General features: G+C 40.3%; 1 protein-coding gene across 1 annotated transcript; it reads left to right on the forward strand.

The window, feature by feature from the left end:
• Window positions 1-331: 331 nt before the first annotated feature.
• LOC145447869 (multicopper oxidase mco-like) lies at window positions 332-15,211 on the forward strand. Its single transcript, XM_080326134.1, has 13 exons — window positions 332-495; window positions 572-759; window positions 831-938; window positions 2,078-2,209; window positions 3,752-3,948; window positions 6,376-6,507; window positions 10,544-10,751; window positions 10,985-11,232; window positions 11,580-11,673; window positions 12,137-12,263; window positions 12,330-12,445; window positions 13,415-13,520; window positions 14,607-15,211. The coding sequence occupies exons 1-13, from the start codon at window positions 390-392 to the stop codon at window positions 14,813-14,815; spliced, it is 1,971 nt and encodes a 656-aa protein (XP_080182260.1). The 5' UTR covers window positions 332-389; the 3' UTR covers window positions 14,816-15,211.
• The last annotated feature ends 1,323 nt before the right edge of the window (window positions 15,212-16,534 follow it).

Raw genomic sequence — 16,534 nt, forward strand, 5'->3', positions numbered from 1 at the left:
GGAAAACCCTCCCAAACGTAAGTTAGGTTTTGGTTGACCTTTTTAGTCATCCTATCCGTCACTGCCTTCGAAATCCAGATTTCGCGTCATTTATGTCGTATTTTAGTTGTGCCTGTACAATCGCCTGGCTGTCAAAGTTATTAATGCGGACTTATTCCAAAAAAGGAGGATATTTGGGATTCCTCTGAGGGCATTTTGGATTTCTTGAAAAAGGAGAACAAATCCTTCTAAAGAAGGACGTATGGTAACCCTAATATCAAAAAATTGCATAGATTACGCTGAGACGAGGAGATATGCGCATGTATTTCATTTCTTCATTTCCAATAGGGATATATAAGCAGCTACACTGTTTGAATATCAACCGTCACGAGCGTTAGAGAACCAAGGCAATGAGAGTCCTCGGGTTCTGCACATTACCGCTTTTGTTACTCCTGCATTTCGCTGGAGCTACAACAGAATGTAGCATGACCAACCCTTGTCTTGATCAACTGGGAGGTTAGTCAATGGACTACGATGTGTCTGACTATATTCGATCGTGTTTTGATATCAACTATTTTATACCGCTTCGCAGAGAACGAGGATTACAGGAAGCCTTCACAGCTACTTAGCCCTGGAGGAGAATGGACCGTGAACATGACAGTCGATATTGGGACGCTAACGTATGGCTGGTTACAATTGAAGAGAAGGTTATACAACGGAAATGCTGCGTCGGGGCCGACATTCAGGCTGAAGAAAGGCGATTTGCTGACGTTGAACTTGGTGAATAATAATTTTTCATGTTCAGACACTTGTTTAAAGGTTGTGATCGGACTTCAATTTCCTGTTTTAAGATTAACAACCTCAGTCCGGAAGGAAATGATAATGGAAACGGGGAAAATGAGCAGAACTTTCCGAATACGACGAATCTGCACACTCACGGCTTGCATATCAGTGGAGAGGTTCGAATTCAGCCGTATTTGTATGGTAAAAGCGCGCGCGAGAGAGAAGAGAGAGCGAGAAAGAGGAAAGGAATCAGTGCGGCATGATGTCGATACGCTTAGAAATAAAACATGCTGTTCTGTATGGAACCGTTTATTGTAAACGTAAACCATGCATTTCATTGCGTAAAGGGGTTAAATTTGGTCATAATGAGGTACAGAATCCTGCATTCATACCCATTCCGACGAGAAAAACGAGTCCATACGGGAATACTTGTGGAGATATACCCCAGGGTGTAGTGTTTTTCAAGTCTGTTACCCCCAGTAGGTGCAAAAGGTGATACCAGTGACCTCCATAAAAGTATTTCCCTCAATTTCGCCCATTTGAATCAGCGGGAAAACAAAGTTTAGCGCGAGAAAGGGCCGATGGTATGATTTTCACCCTACGTTCTGGTGGAATTTTGGTACACACGCCTATTTTCCATCCATGTATATTAGGGTTGTTCAAAAATAACATTTTTCCGTTTCCGGGGATTCACGGATTGAATTGTTAGGTTGCCTAAAACGTATAGTGTTGCATTTAAAACAGAGAGTTTTTTAAACAAATGCTTAAAAAAAAAGGTTTTTTAAACGTTGTCCAAGTTTGCCATAATCGTGTTATTAATTTCGATGAAACATGCAGTAGGAGCCTACGGACGATTTACACCCAATATAGTCGACGTATACGATGTGAGGTGGCTGGAACCCTCGAAATCGCCACGGGTCAACAGTTATAGCATGTAGATACAGATCATTGGTACGGAATGGGTGTTCTGATGATGAATACCGCCGACCGTAAAAATGCCGCATAACGATGTAGTCCTAGGTAAAGATATTTTTGGTATGTTTATGACAGTGGTCGGAAGCCCTTTTCGCCGAAGGAGCCATATTTACCCCATATTTTCAATTGTCAATGTCAACCCACCGTGACATCACAAGTAAAGATTCGTGACGTCATGACTAAAAAAACAATAAAAAACATGAAGCATGTTTTAAACAAGAGCCTACTAGCAGGGTATATAGGCTTAGCCCCCCCCCCCCGTCAACGGAATTATGTGAAATGCGAATATTACAAGCATCGTCAACTCGATCTTTTATGCGCCTCGAATTTGTATTTCCAGAATCCGCAGGACAGCGTCGTAATAAAAATCGACCCGCAAGACTCCCATCAGTACCGTTACCAAATTCATCCTCACCATTCATCCGGCACGTATTGGTACCACGCTCACGTGCACGGCTCCACCATATTTCAGGTGACGAGCCATTTTGATGCGGGCAACAGGCTTGTACGAAGTACTTGGTTTTCAAACTGCGCAACTATATAGCTAGTACTAGAACTACTCATTTTTCGAAACTCGCAACTAGAACTAGAACTAGAACTAACGACCATTAAAAGTCAGCGACTAACTGTAACTAAAACACAGCTGACTACAGTGAATACTTAAGCAACTCAACACTGATAAGTCGAATTGCCAAACTGCAAATGAGATAAGAAATATTGGAGATGTAATCTGCATATCAAAGTGGTGGGGTTTCGATTTTGAACTGGAAGTCTCAAGGTTCCGAGTCTCAAGTCAATCATATTTTGATAGTTTTGACTCGAGTGGAGTAGAGGCATTTTCAACTTATTACAGAGTCAAGTCCGAGTCCAAGTTGTCGTGCGGAGGGTCGAGTCCGAGTCCAAGTCATTGTTTTCACTGTTCAGATTCGAGCTCAAGTAATGTTCAACTATAGAGATTGTAGGTCTACAGTCCAGTGTTGGGATGACTCGAGTCACCTTTTTCGTATGACTTGACTTGACTCAATTCACTTTGCCAAAATGACTTGACTTGACTTGACTCGGCGTATCAGAAATATGGATTGACTCGTGACTCGGAGCAAAATTCACGAGTTAATTTCAAGTCATGGAGTAATCCATGTCGATAAAAATCACTGTATCTTTCATATGTTCGGATTGTTCGTGAAACGCTGGTGTAACTTCACTAACTTGTGAGAGCGACCAATCATTCAATGATCGTACGTTTTACTGAGGCTCCATTGTTCTCTTACAAATAAATTGACCACAAACGAAGTGATGGAAGCTTACAGCTTACGCTGTCGTAAACTAGTATAATAAAGTAATTTAATAGCAAAATGTATATTTCTGTTCTCTGTTCTTAACTTAACCAAACCTCTTGTTTTATTGAAATTGAATTCCAACATAATTTATATAGTCCTCAACCATTAGCGCAGGCTGGAATTGTATCATATCAATTTGAAACTGGGTAATGTATTGCATCTTATCAATTCGTTTCTCTATTCTCTATTTTGGCTAGTAACTATAATCCGAGGCTATGCTATTACTAGCGTAGTTCAGCATTTCTACGTATATGTGAGAAATAAAGCGCCTTCTTGCGTTTCTATTTAACTATATTCGTTCACGAGTCCAGTATCAATGACCACTCAATCTGTATTTTTGACAGCTGACAAAATGCAATGACGTAAGCATGCGTCATACTTCGAAAAGGCAACTTGACTTGAATTGTGATTTGACTCGTGACTTGACTTGACTTGACTTGACTCGACTTGACTCGATTCACCTCCAAAAATCGAGTGACTTGACTTGACTCGAGTCACCTTCGAAAATCGATTGACTTGACTTGACTTGACTCGAGTCAAAATGTGCAATGACTATACTACTACTACAGAACTATACTAAAAAATAGTAGTTAGTTGACCGTTAATGATCTAGATTGCTATTTCGTGCAAGTCTGACGGGAAGCAGCAGACAATGCAAATTTATGATGAAATTACAGGTCAGCGGTGGATTAGCTGGCATTCTGATAGTTGACGACGATCCGAATGATACGCCTGCTGAGCTCCGAGCTGCCTCGTGCCCATGGAATTGCGACAACGACATCCAACTAATTTTCCAACCTCTTCTTCTCTTCAACGATGGCCGCCGTGGATTCGGAGTGCTTCAGAAAAACATCCAAGATTACGACGGATTCAGGTATCGATTATAGGGGAACTGTGGTTTAATAATGATTTTGAATCGAAGTTGCGAGTGAGGGAAAGGCCAGTAATCTAATTTCTATTAAAATTTGTGAAATGTTTCTACGCTCAAATTGTTATTCTAATCTAATTTAAGTCTTCATGAAAACGACACAGGAGCGCTGTGTAGTGAAAAACGAGCTAAGTTTGCTGCACAGACATTTGCCATTCTCGTGCTTATGAGAATGAGCTCTCATTTGATATGAATTGAACTTAATTTTTGTTGTATTTCTTCCTAACTAGGAATTTAATTCAACTTCCGAGTTTTCCGAACTCAGTAATTCTATAATTTAATTAAAATAAATTGTGTAGCTATATTTCTAATTTCAATCTTGTTCGGAATAGCTGAATAATTTCTGGTTTATAGTTTAGTCTCTGTGCTATCGAGGTCACGCTTGGTCACTTCTTAACGCTTTGCGAGATTTCGTTACGCAGTTCTTCGTTGTAGAACTTTCACAAGAAGACCTCCGTCTTAGTCCCATTATTTTAGGAGCAACACACCAAATATGTCACCCACCTTGCTTCCGCATGACGCAACAGCACATAGGGGAGATGTGGTACCGATGGATCACTGGGACCGAAAATACTTTGAAAATTCTCTATGATAATTCCATGATTACACTCCGTGAACTTGTCTACAATTGCATGCTGGCAAAATCTTTAGGGGGTGAAAACTAAATTTAGATCGACATATACATTTTTCTTTGTAACCGTCAACACGAACAAAGCACAATCATTTTTATTGTGAAGTGTAGAGCTTGTATCAGGCTATATAATGGCACCTATTATTTTTTCAGTACGTTCCTTGAGTGGACTTTTTTGCGATTCATGTATAAAATTCGTAGGGTGGGGACCGATGATACAATAGCCAAATCAAGCAAAATAATCAAGCATACTAATCATGAAACAAATGAAACATGTCTACGTACAAAAAATCTTTATGTAATAATTGCATATGATGTTTTATCGCTATAACGAGGTATTTGGAGGTCACATTATCGATTTTCGGACAATGTATGCACCCTCAAATTTAGAAGCCCGAGCCTAAATCGAAACGTGATTTTATGACAACATTTGAGTTAATATTTATTCTATTTTTTGACAGTTGCGACCAAACATTTTTCTTTGGCTTGCTGTAGCTTAGATTATAATACTGAGCAAGAAAAGTAGTCACATTTGAGTTTTTTAGGGTATATGTGTCATAGGTCCCCGGGTCGTGTGTCATTGGACCCACCGGGTGGGGGCCGATGACACGTTCGAGCAACAAATTTTGAACGCCCATAAATATTTTTTGAAAAGACGGATATTCATGTATATGTGCGCGATCGGTAGAGCTTGTATCAAAGTGCTGAGCCAGCAAAAGATCTGCTGTTTTCGGCTGAACATTTCAGAGCCAGCGATCATTTTCCGATTTTTGATCCATCGGTACCACATCTCCCCTACTCTCATTGCAAGCTACTCGCATGTCACAGTTGAACAACCAGAAAAATTACGGCTTTTCCAAATTGGATTAGAATTAAAATTATAGCAAGACAATTTGTCCGATTTCGACTAGATTCAAATTACCGAGGTTGGAAAAGAAGTTCAGCAAATTTCAGGCTCAGGTCATATCGATTCTGCGTTCATTCTCATGAGCCTAAGAACGACAAATGTCTGTACACCAATTTTGGCTCGTTTCGCACTATACCGTTCTCCTATAACACTATCAGCAAAATCTGAAATAAGATTCAAATTAGTTTACCGACATTTCACTATAATTAGTTTAATTATACAGGTTTAATTATCTGGTTGTTCAAGTCTGACTCATGCATAACGTATATCAGGGGTCACCAACCTTTTTGAAACCAATAGCTACTTTTAGGGTACTAATTAATGCGACGGGCTACAAGTTACTCCCACCGTTTATCCGTGCTTAGTTGGGTTTCTTCACTTAGACATTCAGAGCACTGGGTAGGGTTTCCGCCCGTCACCAAGAACATATACCTCTCACTCACCGGGACTCACACCAGCGTCACCTGGCTCAGTTGCGTTGCCGCACTGCTCGCCGAAGTGCCAATCTCCGTGTCGAGACTCGGTAATAGGCCTATTAGGTAGATTTCCGTTAAAGCCTCCGCGTGGGGGAAGACGAACAACGGCCGATCGAAAACTGCGTTCATTTCGTATGTTCCTCAGGGTCGACGGAACCATGTTAAACTGCTGTTCATATAAACCCTTATCGGCTTCGACTATCAAATCTCTCATTTGAATATTTGCTACTGCGACCACGTTGGTGACCCCTGATGTATAATCAACACACTGGCCGCGGCTCCGTTGTACGCTATACCTTTCCTGTCACGCACGCAATCGATTTGATGGGCTTTGGTAACACTATTCCTGTTTTACTCAGGCTTACGCATTACAACGTGTCTGGCGGTACGAATTTGGAGGATTGGCTCGCCGGCAACATAAAATATTTCACCACGAACGGACAACTCAAGCCGAGAAAGAAGCTATTCACGGGCGAAATGTATAGGTTTAGGTACGGTACTGCGTAAAACATTAATATATAGGTCAAGAGATATAGGTAAAACCGATCATTTCAGCACATCAAAGGTATAGGTCAGACCTGGTCAAAGTGCGGCCCGGGCCAAATGCGGTCCTCGACGCGATTCTGACCGACCCGCAAAAGGTATAACCTGAAATTTAGAACATGAAGCCTGCTTTTGAATACTGAACTAAAACCATATGCTCAGTTCCGTGTTTAGTAATATATTTTGAATCGGCATTATGGGAAAAGTGCAGTGAAATACAGATACTCGTCGGCTCAAAACAAGAAGGCTACATACCAAGTAACACACAGCTTTGGGCGAAGACCAGCTTTGTAATGTCCCAAATACATTTTGGCATCCAAATAGAAAAATGGTCTGTGGATTAATGTGGCTGAAATGAGTAAAGAATGTTTCATGTTTCGCATTGTTTTGAATAATGACATTGTATGAATAAATAGTATTTTTTTGGGAAATCAATCCTCATTTTCTCACAGCCATTTACCCTCCTGTGTTAATAGTGTAATCTACTTTTGTGTAGTTAGAAATGAAATCCGCCAAGAAATATAATTTGAACTTTTGCCTCTTATTTGACCAGCCTGGGAAAATAATTGCGCAACCCTGGGCTATAAGCGGTGATATTTCATGACGTGGGCCTATACCCAGAAATTGTCAAACTAGTCATCGTTGGTACTAAAGTAGAAATAGAGGTAACGTGTAAATCTCTACTCAAGTACAAGTAGAAAGCACGATTTCCAAAATATGTCAAAACTACTTCAAATGGAAGTGGGAAATGAAGATTTGAAATGTTCTCAGACAAGTAGCTTCAAATCATAGATTAGGTCGAGACAGCGCAAACTTTTAGTAGCGGATTGAAGGTGACTACTGTGAAATCGAATGGTGCATCTTTACGTCTAACGCAAAGTGACTATACTGTCACTGCAGAAGTTGGTGAAATGTTCGAAATTATATTCAATTACCCTGATACAGGGACTATTTCACATTGTTCTTACAACAATTCCTCTCATAAAAACTTATCACAATGCTACTTTTCGAATTCCAAAGTCTAAACCAGTGGTTTTCAACCTTTTTGTCTTTGCGGATCCCTTTTGGAGCGTCAAGGACCCCCGCGTACCCCAAAGTTTTCGTTCAAATTTAGCTCAATTATCGTGCAACCGTCATCTGCGTTTGGCGAATATTAACTGAAGGCTAGTGACAAACAGCAACAAAATGACTATTCTCGAAAATAACATCACGCTGTTTATGCGGAAATTGGGTAGACGGTAGCGAAATCTGCAGCACCATTTCTTGAAATACGTGGTAGTGTCTTGAAAATCCACGCCTTCGATTTGATATGAACGAGTGCCGAAGATTTATTTCCATAAGATAGGCGGGGGCGAATGGTATAACAACGGGCAACGCTTCCGATGATCTCTTGTGGTATGATCGGAACACACATGCCGCCAAAATCGAGACACGGATTTTTTTTGTTGGACATACAACCTCTCTCCAAATCATTTCTATCTAGCAGCTCATCTCAAAGTTGTTCTGGAAAAGTGGTTATGTATATCACAGGGATAGATGGATTTTGGCAAACATTTGAAGTCACGCTGATTGACCTTACTAATCCTACTTTTTTTATCCACAAACCCCAACAAAACATCTCTAAACAGCACTATGTTTGTATCAGTAGGCTATTTGCAATTTGGCAATTAAAATGAGTTTGCACAGTAGAATACTTCATCGCAGATGGTCATTCTGTTGATGAGAGTCATGAAGTTGTGGCAGTAATGAAGCGAAACTGCCTCGTAATTTCTCTATTCTGAAAATAAAATAAAATTAGGTTATTATCAATCATTTTGTAAATTCAGAGGCTTCGCAGACCCCCGGTTGACAACCACTGGTCTAAACAGTATGTATACCAGAGTTGGATCAATTGTAATTTGTAATTGTAATTGAATGTAATTGATTACATTTTTCAATGTAATTGTAATGTAATTGTAATTGAAGCATTTTTATTTTGTGTAATTGTAATTGTAATTGTAATTTGACAAAAATTTTGCTCAATTACAATTTCAATTACATTAAATTGCTATTGAGACCTGACAAGCACAACATAAAACAATTGACTTATAATGCATTCTCTTTGAATGTAGAAATAGGAATTTGGTGGATCCATTCGCGGAAGCCCTTTACTGCGCCCTTGCGGGCGAAGTTTTTTTTATTTTTACCGCTATGCTGGCCTCGGCTGACAATGTATACAATTTTTAGATTACTAACCAACGGATGGATTCGCAACATGTGACTCACGATTGAAAACGCCGAGAAGCGCACTGCTGAGCCGGCTAAAAGCAGCAGAATTGATATTCCCATAGCTGGCGATCCAAGCGTCGAAATTTGATATGTATGGTCCTAATCGAAAGCTAGTGTCGCACTGATTCCGCAATAAAAGTATATTTCCAGGCAATGGTACCATCCCAAAATAGTCGTGAAAGTCTGGGAATCGGCATTGTTCTAAACAATCGCTGGGCGTAATTGGTAATTGTTGTGGTCATGCTGCTGCAGCGCTCTCACTTTTCAGAACAATCGGCCTTAAACGGCTATTTTGGAGCAGTTACATTGCCCTGACGAGATTATATTTTGTATTTTCGGAATTAGTACATCAATAGCTTACGATAAAGACCAGATGCATCAAATTTGGACGCATGGATCGCCAGCTCTAGGACTACAAAGTTTGCTGCTTTTAGCTGGCTCTGCAGTATGTTTGTCGGTGCATTCATCCGTGACTCACATCTTGCGCATCTATCAGTGGGTTGGCAATCTACAATACGATTTCAGATCACGATGCTGCATCGTTATTTCGTCTGGCTTACTAACCAGACCACTGGATATTATAGAACGTCTTATCTGACAAAGCACGGTTTTGTTTTCACTCCTCATCCTAATTCCTACGTCCCTCGATAAAAATAATATTATTTCTTTAATTATATACTATTGACGCAAATCCAACACGTGCATATATTATAATACTTTTTCAACGACATACTGCACCCTATCCTTAATCCTAACCCATAGGAAATTAGGTAAATAACATTTTACATTTCCAATTACGTGAGCCATAATTACCGAGCATTCAAAACACGCTTATATTACGCCACGATGACATCTCACATAGCATACTATGTACGCACATAAACGCATTTATTACTACACAATCTGAACTAGACTTGAATTGTTGTTAAATACGACGCTACGGTTGTCAAGGAGCACGGTTGAATTTATGATTATTAAATTACATGTTCAACAGCAGCAATTGTAATTGTAATGTAATTGAAGCATGCAAGGAGTAATTGTAATTGTAATTGTAATTTGATATTTTTAGCATGGAGTAATTGTAATTGTAATGTAATTGAAACATTCATGAAAGTAATTGTAATTGTAATTGTAATTGAACTGAAATAATGTAATTGATCCAACTCTGATGTATACTCATAGCTAAAAGCGTGTGTATTTCCATCCGTGTACCACCCCTGATACAGGTGTGAATATACAGTACATACACTCATGGTATATACGAAACCTGAACCCATCGCAGAATTATACAGCAGTATAAATCGAGTACAACATCCTAATCCAAATTATGCACACAAATAGGCACGTAGGATTTATGACCGCGATATAATTTTGAGTTAGGTTCTCTTTTGGTGTAGGCTACCATCTTTTTCGGCACTTTGGTTGTGAATACTCACTTTTTTCGCCAAGTGCCAAGTTCCGCTTAAAAACTGTTACATAGAAGCGGAAGTATTCTAAAACGTAACTTCTTTAGTAATTAGTGTAAGCATAGGCAAAACCTGATTGAGTATATTACGAAAAAGAGGAACTGCTTCGTTACAGACCAGCTCTGCATATACTGCGGGGTCTAACAGCTAACAGTTGCGTAAATATGACAATATTAAATATTTTGCTGGTCTATTGCGTTCACAAACGTTTTGTATGACCAGCATAACGTCTTTGATTTCTATCATTTAGAATGGTGAACGCCGGGGGTGGCCACAATCTTGAATTGTCCATAACGGACCAGGATGGAGAACCGACAAGCAAGTGCGAAGTACGGGAAATCGCGATCGACGGCATCTATTTGCACAAGCCAAGGAAGATGCCTCACGGACAAACCCTTCTTGTGGCCGGCTCGAAAGCTGATTGGCTTGTGAGATGCGACTCTCCCGGAACGTACGTTGTAAGTATGCTTGCGAATAATATACAGATACACTACATTTTGAGCGGATACCGATAAAATCAATATATTCAACCGGTATTCAAAAGATATGGCGTCTGCTTTTTATCTAAGCTGCTTTACAACCATTGCTACGCCCTAAATTGAAGACGTGGAGTTACACACCATATTTTGGGGAATTTCGTGTGGTTATCCTAATGCAATTTGAATTGTACGACGTTTCGATTAATCTACAGCTCTCATCGACCCCCTTGACCAAAAATTATATGGGCAATATCGGTCGTTACGAAGGAACTCTGCTTACATTGGAAGTGTCAGCGGGCAGCACGTCGCGACACTTTCCGTGGACGCTGCCTTGTGCCCCTCCCTACCTCACGGACCAGAGAGTTTACAAGGAACACGAGATAAAAGGACGCTTCGTCGTGGAACTGGCAACCAACCGACATTTGAACAGGGAACATTGGAGCACTCCTGATTATTACAGGTTAAAGCCGAGGATTATTGGTAACGGAGATTTGTAGGGTACTTCGTTATAATTTAGAAGCGAAAGGCGAGATAGCGTATAGTAGTATGACCCACAGCTGCAACACCAATAAGCTATGGGTTCGGGTTCGACTGATGTCTACCCCAGAATCCTTTCCCGGACGTTGGGGGTTTATCCAGGCTCCTTCGCGCTACCTAATCCGCGTAAGCGGTGTCTTAAAAAAGCCTCAAAGTGGGCCGTGCTACAAGCCGGCATATACGGAATTAAAACAAAAAATATCAGTACAGTCGAAAAACACCATTTAAATACCATAAACAATAACTTGATACCTCACTCGATTTCAACAGATACGCAATGGTTCTCGGTGAGCCGCAGGAATGGCATTTCGTAAACGCAGATTCCTTGTCGCATCCTCTTCATATCCACGTGAATCATTACCAAGTGAGTATAAAAGAGTGTTCTGGTAGCATGAAAAACGGATGAGTGTCCACTGTCCAGTCATCCAATAGATTTCGACGTGGGCATTTTGAAGTCTTTTGTGTTATTCAGAGGTGGCGGGTAACGAAGTAGGCCTACTTCTACGCTACCTTTTCTGAGCACGCTTTGGTTTTGTCTGTTTGCACTACTTATTCAAGTGTTACACTTCACGATTGTTACGAAAAACTGCCTACCTTATGCACTTTGGATTTTGTAGAAAGTAGAAAGCAGTTTTGGGATATGTTTGCATCACTGATGTGAGTGAAAGCACCAAGCCAACTGGGCACCTGTATCACCGTAACTGAATAGAGAATATATGTGCCCGCTTTGGCGCTGTTACCGCAAGAACTATAGCCTACATAGATAGAAACAGTTAGATAAAGCGGTAATATGAATATTTCGTCCATCGTTTGCGATTGACATTAAGGTTATCAGTTACAACCAGTACACCGGGGCAGTCGGGGCTTCTGGAAGTAATGGCAACAACTGGAACTTGAATGTACAAAGCAACCAACAGGAGCAGTGTCACTTCCAGCATGCTAACTACGATCCAAGTAATCCACTGAACCTATTTGCACCGTTACCCTGAAAATTTTGCTAATATTTTATGCTGCTAATAGATGATGTGACAAATGGAGATGACCAAACAACTCCCATACCAGTTACAGGACTGGCGCGCGCCGAAATTGGTGAATGGAGAGACGTATTGCTGGTGCCGGCCCAGTCCAACATAACGGTGAATATAGGTTTCACCTTGTTCTGCTTCATTATGCTTTACACAGAAGAGATTTCAAAAGAACTGTTGACATACAATACTCTTTTGAAATCTGTAATAGTTGCTGACAATTACACCTTACGAGTGTCAGGTGAAAATATTCGGGTATATTTCGATATGAATATAATATTCAATTATATTATATTAAAGTTATGTACCTCAAATAATCTCTTCAATGTAAGGTTTATTTTCGCAAAAGTTGGTGGACCAGCGTCCCCCGATCAGTACTAATGTATCTCAAAAATATGACATCGTAAGAAGGATACAATTAGTCCACATTTAACAATTCTACCATTCTGACAGTACGTTAATTTCTAACGTTACTATTGGACTGGCAATGTGGTTGGGTACTTGCGTTAAATCGATGCTCTTGATGTATCTTTGCTATACACTATGTAGGCAATTATGTGCTATGTACGCATTTGGCATGTGTGGATACGTGGACACATGAATATGCTACACTTGGTCATGTGACTCTTGAGCATGTGGGATAAAGTTATGGTTTGGTTAGGGTTATATTTATGGTTAGGTAATGGTTATGTCAAGGAGTTAATTTAGGGATGAGGATTGGGAATAGGGCTAGTTTTGAGGACATAAAATCGCATGCCAAAGTGTCACGTGCTCAAATGTCGGGCAAACATTTACAATTATCGACCTTGCATTCTTGAAACTACTTTCCGAAGGACTATACTCAAATATCTCACTTTTTCGTTTCAAGTAGTTTTGACATGTCCTCCAGTTTAAGATATACGTCATCAACACCATTGATACATATTACTAGTGCAGTGCAACGTCAATGATATGCACTGTCATAAAGTACTTTGTTGTGCATAGCTCCTGGCATAAGCTGCAGAGTTATAGCGTGACAAAGTTCAGTAGATATTGCGATGCCGGACAAAAGTATGACAAGTTACACGATTGAATATACAGGTGCGATTCACCCCAACCGACTTTACTGGAGACGTGATTCTTCATTGCCATATCCTCGATCACGAAGATGGCGGGATGATGATGATTGTGAAGGCAGTAAATCCAGGTATATATACAAATGTGCATTCAATAATTCGAACTGTTAGCGCTATCTGTTAAAGATGTTGTTCGCGATTTGGAGTAAATAAGATTCAAAACCACACCCACGTTGCTTTTGACCCTGCAGTGGCTACTTCTTCTTATAGCCTAGCCCAGACTTGGATTATTTAGAGCGAAAACTGTGTAGCTATAAGTCTAGTTCGTCTAATTTAGTGGTTCGCAACCTTTGTGAACTAACGGCGCCCTTTGAAAGTGAAAAATTGTTCGCGTCACCCTAGATTCTAGAACTAGGAAGGACCGAGACGGAACCCCGTCACGCCAAAATATTGGTCCGATGCGCCCATAGGATGTTCAACAGAGTTATGGGGGATGGCGTAAGGGCCTCTTCTCCTACGGGCCACTGGCCAGTTACTCACGAATCAATATACAATATACATACGATTCACTAATACACATAGTCACACACACTGTTGACGCAGCGAACTAAGTCCATTTATACGCGATTCACGAACAAGCCGAAGCAACGTCGAGCGTCTTCTATCGGTTTACTCCCCATTTGTTTTATAGTTAGTCGTGGCCTCGCGGAAGCGCAAACTATTTTAAATTAATGAACTATATGGTCAATAATATTGGGAATTGTATGTGTTAATAGTAATTGTTTTATCCTTTCTCATTTCACGTTATCATACTTACCGTCGGAGCCGACGACATCGATAATTGAGAGCCCGTAATTGTACAATGTACATCTTAAGCCATGTTTAGGCCCTACGGTCAAGACTGTACTAATACTCATACAACACTTACCTTAAGGCACACTTCCAAAACTTCAGAACATTTATCCGAACAGCAGCACAGCCATTGATACGCTTGGAAATGAAATAAATTAGAAAGGCTGCATCTGAACACATATAAGCTATAAGAAATAGATCAATATTCCCAGTCCAACAGTTGCAGATTATAAATCTCTGTACTCCCTATACTGCCATGCTGTGAAGTAACGAAAATTTCTCTAGTTATCTAGGAGGCCTATATGTAGGTTACAGATCGCATAGCCTCAGACAACGTGAATAAATTTCGTTTATTTTGACTTTAGGAGAGAACACCGACGCCAACATTAAGTCCGGCGACGCATACCCTGGAACTTGCCAACTCACTGACAGATATCCGTTCAACAACCCAAACACCCTCGGCGAGGACACGGATACTGGCGCGGAGTCTGAAAAAGGTGGCAAAAGGGGCCAGGGCGCTCGACCCCATGCTTCCAAAAAGGATAAACGCAGGGGTGCCAATAGGTCCCGATAGTTTCCTTACGAAATAGTACAATGAAAAGAAAAATCGAAAGACATAGACGTGTATTATTTTATGTTTTTCGTCATCCAGAAACCCTAGCACTATATATTTTCTATTATACTCGGATTCATCGTAAGTTATAGTGTATCTTAAAGGTCAAGATTGTCGGTTATGTTTCAATTAGGAACACTTACTGGTTTACAATATGGATGAAACAGAACCGCACCCTCATTTGCACTTGTTGCTATGCTAAATATTCGTTCAATAAAAATAATAATCAGTGTCAGTCATCGCCGTGTTGCTTTGCCTGTAATCGCTGTTTTGTGTTCGGAAAGTCGTTGTGTTTGGAATGGAGTTTAATCAGATATCCGTCTGTCCGTGTTAATAAAGTGAATGCCATACGATCAATATGTCTCTTTATGATGTTAAAGTTATCCAGAATGTACCAGACACTCGTGTATGACCTCTTTGCGGTGGGCCTGGGCAACGCGTCGTTCAGCGCACTTTATCTGGTCATCAGCTTGAATAAATCTCCGTAATTAACGCTGTTCCAGCTACATAACTATTCCCATGCATTCGACGCAAAACAGTCGAAATTCGAGGGAGTGCTGGACGATACGGATCAATTCAAATTCGGTCAGCAGATCAGCGATACATTTATACAAGTACCATAATCTATTACTTCTGTTATAAATCAACAATGTAAGCAGGAACCGTGCTAGACGGGTAACAAATACATGATTGCGACGAAGTGAAGATCCTAATCACTTAAATGACGTTTACTAGCCTACTCAAACAATCCGGTTCTGGCTCAAGCATCTGTGCAGAGTGCGTAAAAAGAAGCAATGTAATGGAGAAATAATATAATTCGTTATAAGGTCATGTCAATGCGATATGCCATGTATAATATACCTTTTGGATCTACGAAACAAGGATTTAAATCGATGTGGCAACAACGGCTGGTTGTTACGCAGTACTCCTTCAAATAGACGTTCACCTCAAAGGTTGCGAATATGAAGTTGTTTTACGCCATTCTTCCCAGAAGCATTTCTTCAAGGCTAAGCCAACGCGGTTACTATTATCAGGAGTCTCACACTTAAATGTGATCGCGGGCCAATTTCCTAGTTTCTGATGGCGCCGCGTGCCGCAGCACCAATAATATGGCTATTCAATGTATATCCAGGTCTTATTTGACGGGACCTTGCAGACAGGCATTCCACGATCATCGTAAAAATGTGGTTTACTATTGTGAATTCACGCCTGGCACGAAAAAAATCACATTTTTAAAATATTTGAATAAAATTATTGTTATACTTGGCATAGTTTGTCAAAATTATTAGTTATAGACACCATGCGAGAGTACAAATGCATCATGACATCGTAAAAGCTGTCGCGCTATAATATTGCAGCTAGTGGACACTTGACGTGCCACAATTATAGGTAGAATATTTTAGAATTTAACAAAAATTGATCTGATATCAGAGCGTTGGAGCAGCATAGCCTAATCCGGGTTTCGGGCATACTCCTGTTAACTAGGCTGTTGAGCATGTCATTACCAAAGTCAAATTAAATCAGCGTTTAATTTACCCTCGAAAATTGGAGCAGATTAATAACAACTTCAAAATAATGATTGATGTGCCATAGCAATAGAAATGTACGCAATCGACGAAGAATTCATTGGTGTAAGAACTGTGGAGCGTACCACTACTTTACTCGCCGCCTTTCATTGAC

The sequence above is a fragment of the Botryllus schlosseri genome, chromosome 10 (genome assembly GCF_051294905.1).
Source record: "Botryllus schlosseri isolate E-star chromosome 10, Bs_hap1, whole genome shotgun sequence".
NCBI lineage: Eukaryota > Metazoa > Chordata > Ascidiacea > Stolidobranchia > Styelidae > Botryllus > Botryllus schlosseri.